Genomic DNA, 11,857 nt, shown 5'->3' with positions numbered 1-11,857 from the left:
AAGCACAGAAATAAAGAATTCTGCACTTTTTTGGATGTTTGTCTAACTTAAGTCAATCAACCTCAGGGTTGAAGTTTGGTCAAAACCCAAAGAGGCGTTAACCCCCACTGCTGGTTACCAACATTCCCACTCGTGATTCACCCATCACAACAGGGTTTTTCAGCTCAGCTGAGAACACAAGCGGCCGAAGAAAAGACTTCAGACCCTTGTGTTAGCAAAAGACTGTAGCCAAGCTTTGGCCAGTGGGATGGGTGTAGTGCAGGTTTTGTGTGGCAGCTTCTAGACTCATCTTGGGGGAAGTGGCCCCGTGTGGGTCATATTTGGGTCCCAAAGATGCACCTCTCTCTCTAGGGCTGGGGGAAGTCAGGGACTGGGAGTCGACCCTACAGTGATCGCCACACTTCACTTGAGAGAACAAGAAACCTTATCTTATTCAAGCCACTGGGACCCAGGGCTCCAGTCAGTGGAGCCAAATCTAATCCCAACACTGCCAACTCTTGTCACCGGGTGTCCTGGAAAAATAAAAGCATGTTTTTAAATTGTTGCCTATCTTCTGAAATTCACAGGTGTCTTTTCAGAGAAGGTAATGCTAGTACTGATTCTTATGAGTTCTGGGTACTAAGAAATGGCTTAATAACAAGCCAGACTAAATAATCCTGGATAAACTGAAACATCCTCTTGGTACATAAATTACTTCATCAATTGAATATTAGACCAGCAATATTTGAGGTAGATAAGTTAACAAAGTAATGCACTGTTTAGGTTTTTTAAATTTTTTTAATAAAATAAACAGGAATCATTTTAATTCTACTGTAGAAGAATTATCATGAATTATTCAAGATTTAATTGCATCAGGATAAATTAAGCTTCCATGTGGTTTAGACAACAGATCTTTGCAAAGCTAAATAAGCTTACTGACCAATGAACCTTTTACATTAATAGTTTAATTTTCACGTTATCAACTGTTCTAATGGCTTATATAACCACTGACCGTTTTCTTCAATCATTTAAAATGACTGAAACACAAAGGTTTTCAAAGTCTAGGAAATAAGCAAAATTATATCATTAGAACATTTACCTTCTTCAAAGAAAAAAAAAGCTAATGGCTTGATCGTTTTGACAGCTCTGCTGGAGTTGAGAAAAATGAATTCACCTGGAATTTTCATTTCAATCTTGCCAGCAAATACTGCAATACTTGGAAACTATTCACCAGCCTTACACTCACATCCAACATCTTCATCAGTCTGGGTTGAAGGGTTGCTGCCTTGACTCTGGGTAAGAGGTTCCTCAGGGCTAACCAAGAGGTACACCAGCAGCCCTCGGACCCCAACTGAGCGGACAATGAAGTGAGCCCAACCCATCTGCATTCATTCTGATTTGCAACAATAAGACAAGACCTGAAAGGGAAGATGATGGAAAACTCAAGGGGAAATGGTCTAAGAGCCTCCTGCTCCCTTGGGCAGCGTGCCAGCAAGCTCGTGATGCTGAGACACACACAGATCCACATCTTCCATGCAGCCCTTGCTTACTGTATTTTTAATTTTGATTAAAAAAAAAAAGACATGATTACACAGAAAACATCATCCGTGGCAGAACCACAAACTGAGCCAATGCAGTGGGAAACACGTGTCACCGCCCCTTCCGGTGCCCTCCTACCACTGGCTCCCCTGGACGGAGCTCAGGAGCTGTAGTACTCAAGCAGCTTCTCATCCGTAGGTTTCAGAATCTTCTTGTCTGCCATGTTCACCACCCATCCTGGAGCCAGACCAAAGAAAATCTGCCGTGGATCCTTCCGAGTACTGAGCATTTTGAAGAGTTCGTCTTTGGTGATGTCGGGTAAAATATAGCCGTACTTCTTGGCGAGCTCCAGTCTTGCTTCGGGAAATCCGGCGGGATCCGCCAGGTAGCCTCGGTTTCTCGCATCAGTGTAGTAGGGCACGAGAGCCTCGGGGGGGAGCATCCGCTTGGGAATGGGTTGCCCACGGAGAAAGAATGGGATGGGTTTGCACAGAATTTCTAAAAAACATTTTTAATAGAGAGATGCAAATACTGGCAATATATATACTGGTTTTCTCTTAATGATATTCTTTAAGCTATTAATTTTAAAGTATTTCCAAGATAAGAACTTAATCCCCAAAACTTTTTTTTTTTTAACTCAGTTGACTTAAGGAAACAAATGGAAACACTTGATCTTCAAATATTTGCATCTTGAAGGTCAAAGTCACTCCTGGGTCATCAACAATTAGTGAATTTCTAAACAGAGGGTATTTAAGCCCCAGGTTTTTTTTCTAAAAAATCTTATCACATACTGGCTGAGGTGTATCAGAAGATAGCCCCACCAGCCACACCACTAGCAGAAATTCCCAAAAGAGAAATCGAGGTGTCTGAACAAGTCAAACCCTGGTGAGCAGTTGGCCCGGGGAGGACAAGCTTACCCAGGCTTCGCGGGTCGTAGAAGGCTGTCGTGACGACACCCCCATTCTTCTCGATGGCGGCGATGGCCAGCTCAGAAGCTAGCTGAACTTCGATGTTAACTTTTGCCTTAAAGGTGTCAGCGCCCTGTCATCCATCAAAACAAAGTGTGTGAGGAGATGGCTGGGCTACCAGCAAACATCACGAGGGCCTCCTCCCTGCCCTGTTTTCTCCTCCGGAGTGCCTACAGCCCAACAGTGACTCCTACTTTAACACCTCTGCTTTGAGGTCTCATCAAACACCACCAAATCGTTCCTCATTTCTTTAGGCCACTGTATTTTCCTAGTTTTCACTCCCTAAGAGCAGGGATGATAAGACTTCCATTTTACATATTCAGCAGGCATCATCGAAAGCACCCATTCCCAACACCTCCTCAACAGCAGATTGTTCAGCCCTCAAAACAACTCTAAACCAACAGAATTACTGCAACACCAATGCCATAGACCGTGGCACAGAGAGTCTGGGCAACTTGCCCAACAACATAAAGCAAGGGAGCCTAGTCCCAGTGGCTGCATTCCTAACCCCAACATTATGTCATGTGATACAGACAGAAACTTACCTTCCTGACCCACAAGTAAGCAAGAGGCCAAGAGATGGTTAAACCAGGGGACAAGCACGCTGGAGCCAACGGAAGAACAAAATAGCTAAGCTCTGGAGGGGACCAGCCCTCTTGAGTGAAAGAGACAGAGACAACAGAAGTAAAAATAGTTCTGAACTTTTTAAAGTCCTGTCTCTGGTCACTTTCATTAGGCCTAATTTCAAAACAGATTCTGACAAAAATTAAAAGGTGGTGGCACTACCATTCTTTTTGCAGTGGTAAAAAAATTTTTTTGCTCTTTTCATGTGGTTGAAACAAGGTGGTTCCCAGTTTCAATATATTCCATCAATTCTAAGACACATTTCTCCCATCTCTGATACTGGTAGGCATTTTTACAATCAATGGGACCTCTGACTCAATAAAACAAGGTCTTGCCACGTTACTTGACATTTCTCATTACTATTCCATAGACTACTTAACCATTTCCCTGACTCTGGGCACTGGTGTTATTCCAGCATTTTCAGGGCTGTAAGAAGCCTATTTAGCATTTCTTTATATCAGTTAAGTTTCTTTTATCTTGTTTTACCTTAGGACACGTGTTCCTAAATTGGTGATTTTACACTGAAAAGATCAAAACCATCTTATTACCCAATACTGATTGCAAATCTGAAATCCAGAAAAGGGCAACTGGTTTACAAAGCTGTAAATGATGAATAACTGTACATACTCAACCAATAGATTTCAGAATGATTTCTGCTAGTTTAATAGACATATGTCCAAAGCTGTTGGGATGTGCAGTTTAAGGTCTCATGAAGTCATGGGTTTTTCCATATGCTATTTTATAACCATGTTCCTTGATATGCCTAAAGTAGAATACTGAGGTTTAATCCTGTATTTGGTGTTCTCTCTTCAAGTCATTTATTTGAAAAACTTTTATTGACAAGTTTACTTTTTCAAAGATCTGAAAGGTTTTCCCATAAACTATGCTTCCCTCTAGTGGACACTAAGTTAGTCACTTACACAGAGATCAACTATATTATTGACACAGATGAAAAAGGGGGTGGGGGGCAGTAGCTGATTAGCAATGTACAGGTTCATTTGCCAATAAAACTCCTGGCCAACTTCTCTAAATAGAAAACCTCTTCCCTACAATCAGAACTGGATTTCATTCATCCCTTTCTTTCATAAATATTGAGTGACTATCACAAGCCAGTATTTCCAATGTTGAAAATACAGCAATGAGTCAAAGTACCTGCACTCAAAAGAACTGACATTACAGTGAGGAAGACAATGAAAAATGCATGCACTGTTTGGTAATAAATATCAGGTGTTCATATATTCAAAGAAAAACCCTTTTGGGCACAATAAGGCAGACTGTCAAGATATGAGAGTGTTCCTTTATAAAGAACATCTCTGTAACAAAAATAATTTGTCTCAAATAATTTGGAAGGAAAAAAAAAGTCAAAAAGATCTTCCTACTAAGATGGTATCTGAACAGAGAACCAAAGAGAATGAGGGAGCAAGCTGAACAGATACACAGGAAGAATACCCCAGGACCAGGAACAGTGGCTTTCTAAAACCACAACTGAATATAACACAATCAACCATTATGTAATGGTTACAACGCGAAAGAGATAAAAATAAAGGAGGCACAGTGTTGAATATATGGAAATCAGAAACAGTCATCTACGAAACTCAAAAAAAAATCTAATTCCGACTTACCTCCTCTACTAGCTGGACTCCATAGTCCCTTTTAGATGGCTGGATGGTAACACCTCGCCCATTGACCAGCTGGGTTAAGTCAATAGGTTGTGTGGGATCAACACGGCCCAAGTCAATCAGGTACTGAAGCCTGTTGAGACTCAAAGGCTGATACTGGCGTCTGAAGCTACAAAAAAAGTAACAACAGATAGAAAACTCAGCCAGACTTATCTTCCTGTAAGACCTCCAGATGAACGCAGAGCTCTGTCCTGTGCTTTCCTGCATCAATTTAGATGGTTTAAAATAAAACTCCTGCATTTACTTCGCTCATTTATACAAATAAATATGTGGAAAATTTAACATACTCTCTGAATTATGCATTAACGGAACTCAAAGTAAGAGCAGTTACCATTTACTGGGTGATGACAGTGGGCCAGAGTTTCAAACATAAAATCATTCTAAACCTCCAGAGAATGCACCATTACCTCCATTCTGCAGGTCTGAGTGCAACCTCTGGCTTTTTCCCTCTACTAAGTCAGGCTAAACTTCATTACCAAAAATGGTTCAGAGGAACGGTAGCAAAAGTTTGCTTTAAAGAAGTGGATTTAAATTTCTACCAAGCTATCATTTGGTGATTCTCAGAATCACATATTTTTACACTAAGAAGCAAAGCAAAGTAAAAAACAAACAAACAAAAAAACCCCCACAAACAAAGCAAACTTACCTGTGTCCTTCATTAAACCCGTATTTTGGGATTCGAAGGTAAAATGGAGTCTGGCCTCCTTCAAAGCCCAGCCGGGGCCGGGTTCCTCTCTGACGTTCTCCCTTGTGGCCCCTGCCACACTTCCTACCTCTTCTCTGACCTCTTCGTCGTCTTTCCTGGAAAGAGAGAAAAATGTTTTATGAGCTGCAAATGCACTTTTTAAATTGTATTTCACCTCTGCGCTGTGTCTGTTGGTAAAGCCCTCATTCATCCTGCCAGCCAGCAACGGGCCAAACCCACTACGTGCCAGGCACCATTCGAACTGCTCTGAGGTCAAGACACCAAATTATAAAGAAAACATTTTTCTTACTTCGCGAAAGCAACGAGTTGATTTTTAAGGTGGCAGTATGACCATAACAGTTTTTCTAGCTGTGTTCAGTGACTTGCAGAACGTAAAGTATCTTTCCCCTGAAGATAAAGGCATAATGGAAAAGCACTTCATGCTAACCCAATATTGAATGAGGCAACCATGTGCACTTCCTGCGACCTCGCTCCCCGCCCAGGTTAACGTGATTACTCCTCTAAACCCGAACCTGAGAGCTGGGACTACGGGGGCAGGCTTCCCGCATTACTCAAGAGTAGGGGCTCATAGGCCCCTCGTTTCCGCAGCGCCTCTAGACCCGCGATCCCAGGACTCCCGCGCCATCCCCAGCATTACCGGTTTCCTGGAGCCCGGGTTCGGCCTCAAGTTAGCCAGGCTCACACGAGGCAGAGCCCGAAGCAGGTCCAGGGCCCTGGGCCCTGCGCCCCGCACCGGGCCGGCCATGACCCGCTTGCCTGAGACGCCGCGAGGGCGCCTGGCATCCAGACCCACGTGACCTCCGGCGCTGCTTTACGACCGCGGCCCCGCCCCCGTCGTGAAGTAGGCGCCGTAGCGCCGCCGGCTGCGGGGCACGCCGGGAGCCGGTCTCCATCCTGGCGGCAGCGGGTACTCTAGGCTACCTTCTGCGAGCTGAGCTGGCTTTATGTTTAGTTCACTGGGGATGGGACCGTATTTTGAGAGATCGTGGCTTGCTCTTGGCTTGGAATGTGCTGCATTTTCTTTCGCCGCACAAACACGGATTGAAACGCTGCACGTTGGAGGGTTGGTGTCACTGTGTTCTGAGCTGTCTCAGTCTGGTCCTTAAAAGAGGCAGGGTCTTCTCCGAGCGCCACGTGGAGCCCAGAATAACATACTTGGCGCTACCAAGTTCCGGTTTGGAGCTGGGAACTGGGCTGATTATACGCCCTGTCAACTGAAAAATTGCACAACACAGAGCTGTGAGTTATTTGGGGCAAAATGAGAGCTATAGCCCAGATGACAGCCACTCAGCTCTGAGAAGCAGTTCCGAAGAGGTGGGGGTGGGGGGAAGTCGGCTTGTATGTTATTTTAGTGGAGTCAGCAGTCATTGGAAAAGACCCTGATGCTGGGAAAGATTGAAGGCAGGAGGAGAAGGGGACGCAGACGATGAGATGGTTGGATGGCATCACCGACTGGATGGACATGAGTTTGAGCAAGCTCCAGGAGTTGGTGATGGACAGGGAAGCCTGGCGTGCAAAGTTGGACACGTCTGAGCGACTGGAGTGAGTGGAGTCAAGCACAATTTGCAGAGGCTCCTGCTAGTAAGGAGGAGCAGGTGTCCCCTTTAATGATTTCACTGCTTTTCTAAACACAAGGAAAGTCAAGAATTTGGGCTTGTAAAATCTGACAATTATCTGAATATATGAAGGCCTGTTCTGCCGGTTTTTCCCAGAACACAGATGCCTCACTCCTGATCTCAGACCTGAACTCTGAGGTTGCGGGGGGCGGGGGTTGTTGAAGGACAGGGGCTGCAGTGGCTCCTGACTTCGTCCTTGTAGAGGCAGATAGTGAGTGCCTTTCAGTTGGCAACCCTGAGATGTGAGAATAATACCCAGAGTCGAGCGATTACCAATGACTGGCTGGTACCAACCTGTGCTGAAGACTCAAACTCTGCACCCCATCCAAGTGCGCTTGTGCTGCTCCGACCAAGTCAGAGATGCTGACCTCATCTGCTGTTAATGAAGGAGCGGAGCGGAGCACTTGGTAAGCGTCAGTAGCCTGCAGAGCCACCCTGGCTTGATTCATCAACTAAACAACCCCTTGTCGGGTAGATGTTATTACCTTTGACAGACTTGGCAAGGCCGGTAGCTTAACCAAATTCTAATAGTAAGCAGCCAAGATTCATACACTACCTCTTACTATGTAAATAGTATTTTTTGTTTCATAGCATAAAGTTGAATATCTGCAGCCCAAAATACATTACACTATTTTCACTCAGAAATATCAGCTTCTCTATTTTTGTCTTAAGTAAGTGTGATACAGACCATGCCCCTTTCTGTTCTTTTTATGTTTCACCATCTTGCTGGGGGGTTGTTCCCACTGGTGATCACAAGTAATGAAGGTGGAAATAAACTTTTGGAGAGCTATTTCTATGTTTCTATGTTTAGCTATTTCTGTGTTTATCTATGTTTCTATATTTATCTATGTTTAGCTATTTCTATGTTTAGCTAAACCTTTTTGAAGTCATTTTAAATCAAGTGTAAAAAATGAAAGGGAATTCCCTGGCGGTTCCGTGGCTAAGATTATGAATTTTCACTGCTGGCCTGGGGTTCCAGCTTTGGTCAGGGAACTAAGATCCCACAGGTTGCATGTGTTGGGGCAAAAAAAAAAAAAAAAATACAGAAAAAGTTGCATTCATTCCTTTATTTGAGCAAGATACTGAACTTGTTACAAAAATATACACAGACGAAGTCAAAAGTTTTGTTCCCAGATTATTTCACGGTAAGGGAGATCTTCCAAAAATTAGTACTTTTGAAAAGTTAAAAAAAGCCTTTTGTAAAGCCAATAGCACAAATACTTTCAAGAGGGAGGGGACATATGTACACCTGTAGCTGATTCATGTTGACATGTGGCAGAAAACAACAAAATTCTCTAAAGCAGTTATCCTTCAATTGAAAATAAAGTAAAAAAAAAAAAAGAAATACAAATATGTGAGTTTCGTAAAACAGTATGAAGATACAAGACCAGGCTCTATTTAGAAATACAGAAAGAAATATAGTGAAAAAATAAAAGCTAGTTCCTGACTTTAAGGCTTCTTAGTTCAATATATTTCATCATCTTTCTGTTAGAAATTTCATACTTCTGGGAAGAAAATTGCAAAATATGTTGCAAAATGTGTCCTAATCTCCGGAAAGAAGCACAAATCTCCCCCTTATCTAGAAAAATCATAGTTTTCACTAAATAATAAGCTTCTGGGTGAGTGTTCATTCCAATATTGTTTTTTATCATCAAAAAATTTTATATTGAATAAATGAGATACAGGAAACATAAAACAGTGTGCTGCACTTCTGGGAAGTAGATGCTTTTTGGTTGTATAGGTTATGTAATGTTATTGGTGGACATCAGTTAATAATAGTAGAAGTAATAATTGTTTGTGGTTAGCTGTAGACTACAGTTTATCCCATAGCAACATGTTGACCAAGCATATAAAAGCGAAAATAATTTGATGAGTCTCACCTGTGTTTTAAGAATGTAAAATTAAAGGGTATGTGGTGAATAAGTCATAAGTCATTGATCTTTATGCCTATAGAAGTTTTACATCATCATCATTATCATTGCAGGATGTTTATTAAGCTCCCACATGCTTGGGGTGTTGTGCTGTTTAAATCACATTAAGGAGACCTTGTAATAAGAAAACACCTCAGCAACTATTTAAGTTCATCCTGACTCCAGCCCTGGTTAATAGTGACCACTGAGTCATTAAAGAATGAAGTGGGACTTCCCTGGCAGTCTGGTGGTTAAGACTCCATGCTCCCACTTCAGGGGGCAAGGGTTTGATTCATGGTGGGAGAAATAAGAAGATCCCACTTGATGATCATTAAAAATTAAACCAGCATGAAATATGGATTTTGGGGGGATAAATCTGACAAAAAATTAGGCCGATGGGGCTTCCCTGGTAGCTGAGCTGGTAAAGAATCTGTCTGCAATGCAAGAGACGCCAGTTTGATTCCTGGGTCAGGAAGATCCCCTGGAGAAGGGATAGGCTATGCACTCCAGTATTCTTGTGCTTTCATTGTGGCTCAGCTGGTAAAGAATCCGCCTGCAATGCGGGAGACCTGGGTTTGATCCCTGGGTTGGGAAGATCCTCTAGAGAAGGGAACGCCTGCCCACTCCAGTATTCTGGCTTGGAGAATTCCATGGACTGTATAGTCCATGGGGTTGCAAAGAGCTGGACACGACTGAGCAACTTTCACACTATTCAGGTCTATACGATGAAAAGTATAAAACATTACTGACTGAAATCCAACATTACCAAAATTAATATCAATCAGTTCTTAGATCAGAAATTATAGTTGTCAGATTTCCTCAAACTGGTTTGTAGACTCATGAGCATCTCAATGAAAATCCCAAAAGCCACACCCCATTTTTTTTTTTAATCAGCATCAATGGGGAGGGAGGTGGGAGGGGATGTTCAGGATGGGGAACACATGTAAATCCATGGCTGATGCATGTCAATGTATGGCAAAAACCACTACAATATTGTAAAGTAATTAGCCTCCAACTAATAAAAATAAAGGAAAAAAATAATAAGCATCAATTTAAGAGTTTTGAGAGCCCACAAAATTCTCAGCACTCAGATTCAGGACAAGAATGAATGAAAAAAAAAAAAAGTATGAATAAGACCTTCAACTTCCAGCATTCTGGCTATCATGTGAGTAATGTGAAGGTTTTTTGTTTAAGATCGTCGCTCACTATCTTCCTTACCCTGGACTCCCTAAGGACTGTTAAAAACAAAATTCAAACTGGGGCTCCATAACAACCTAGAAGGCTGGGATGTGGGGGGGACGTGGGAGGGATATTCAAGTGGGAGGGGACATGGGTAAACCTATGGCTGATTCATGTTGATGTTTGGTAGAAACCAATGTAATACTGTAAAGCAATTGTCCTTCAGTTTTTAAAAAAAAATACGTAACTTCAACTGAAATTAAAAACTAATGGCTTTATGCAACCATTCATGAATTGGGCAGCATCCCATATGGCAAGTAGAAAGGAGGTCTGAGGAGCTGCACAGACAGGACTTTTACAGGCAGAAAGAAGGTGGGAAACAAGAGTTCAGTTCAGTTGCTCAGTCATGTCTGACTCTTTGCAACCTCATGGACTGCAGCATGCCAGGCTTCCCTGTCCATCACCAGCTCCCAGAGGTTGCTCAAAGTCATGTCCATCCAGTCAGTGATTCATCCAACCATCTCATCCTCTGTTGTCCCCTTCTCCTCCTGCCTTCAATCTTTCCCAGCATCAGGGTCTTTTCCAATGAGTTGGCCCTTTGCATCAGATGGCCAAAGTACTGGAGTTGCAGCTTCAGCACCAGTCCTTCCAATGAATATTCAGGATTGATTTCCTTTAAGATTGACTGGTTGGATCTCCTTGCAGTCCAAGGGACTCTCAAGAGTCCTCCAATACCACAGTTCAAAAGCATCAGTTCTTTGGCGCTCAGCTTTCACATCCATACATGACTATTGGAAAAACCATAGCTTTGACCAGACGAACCTTTGTCGGCAAAGTAATGTCTCTGCTTTTTAATATGCTGTCTAGGTTAGTCATAGTTTTTCTTCCAAGGAGCAAGTGTCTTAATTTCATGGCTGCAGTCATCATCTGCTGTGATTTTTGGAGCCCCCAAAAATAAAGTCTGCCACGATTTCCATTTTTTCCCCATCTATTTGCCATGGAGTGATGGGACTGGTTGCCATATTAGTATTTTGAATGTTGAGTTTTAAGCCAGCTTTTTCACTCTCCTCTTTCACTTTCATCAAGAGGAAGCAGATTAACTCATTTGTGGGGGGGGGGGGGGCGGCGCGGAGATGGAAGGGATCCTTTCAGGCTCTTTAACTCCCTCCTGCCCACCAGGAAATTCCAGACTGACTCTGACATCTTCCTGCCAGAGACTGAAACTCAGACAAGTTCAGGTAGTAAGTTTCAGTTTGGTGGTGATTCGGCTTGGCACAAAGGCTTGGCTCCATTTGGGGCTGGTTGTTACTCTTTTGACAGATTGCACATATCCTTTAGAGCTTCCCAGATGGCTCGGTTAAAGAATCTGCCTGCGATGCAGGACACACAACTTCGCTCTCTGGGTCAGGAAGACCCAGATCTCCTCCCTAGAGGAGGAAACGGGCAACCCACTCCAGTATTCTTGCCTGGAGAATCCCATGGACAGAGGTGCCTGGTGGGCCACAGTCCATGGGGCTGACTTAACATCTAGACAACAATATAGCTTTCAATTTCTCGACTAGATTAAGACAATGTCATTTGGTTCTACAAGAATGAAGTCAACAGTCCCTGACCTTCAATACCCCCTGAAAGGAGTTCAGGGTGGAAATCAAGAATT

At 43.0% G+C, this 11,857-nt stretch overlaps 1 protein-coding gene across 1 annotated transcript; it reads right to left on the bottom strand.

Moving 5' to 3' along the window:
* Window positions 1-1,519: 1,519 nt before the first annotated feature.
* On the bottom strand, window positions 1,520-6,306 carry MRPL15 (mitochondrial ribosomal protein L15). Its single transcript, XM_043879102.1, has 5 exons — window positions 6,133-6,306; window positions 5,436-5,590; window positions 4,733-4,898; window positions 2,436-2,559; window positions 1,520-2,016 (listed from the first exon to the last, which is right to left on the bottom strand). The coding sequence occupies exons 1-5, from the start codon at window positions 6,238-6,240 to the stop codon at window positions 1,679-1,681; spliced, it is 891 nt and encodes a 296-aa protein (XP_043735037.1). The 5' UTR covers window positions 6,241-6,306; the 3' UTR covers window positions 1,520-1,678.
* Between the last annotated feature and the right edge of the window lie 5,551 nt (window positions 6,307-11,857).

This window comes from Cervus elaphus, chromosome 21, assembly GCF_910594005.1.
Source record: "Cervus elaphus chromosome 21, mCerEla1.1, whole genome shotgun sequence".
NCBI classification, from domain to species: Eukaryota; Metazoa; Chordata; class Mammalia; order Artiodactyla; family Cervidae; genus Cervus; species Cervus elaphus.
The sequence above is the reverse complement of the archived record's forward strand: the minus strand, read 5'-3'. Positions and strand labels throughout refer to the sequence as shown.

Coding starts and splice junctions, on each gene's coding strand:
- MRPL15 (XM_043879102.1), bottom strand. CDS start 6,240: ATGGCCGGCCCGGTGCGGGGCGCAGGGCCCAGGGCCCTGGACCTGCTT. Junction 5,591..6,132: donor ACCCGGGCTCCAGGAAACCG/GTAATGCTGGGG, acceptor CTCTCTTTCCAG/GAAAGACGACGAAGAGGTCA. Junction 2,560..4,732: donor GAGTCCAGCTAGTAGAGGAG/GTAAGTCGGAAT, acceptor GATGGATGACAG/GGCGCTGACACCTTTAAGGC.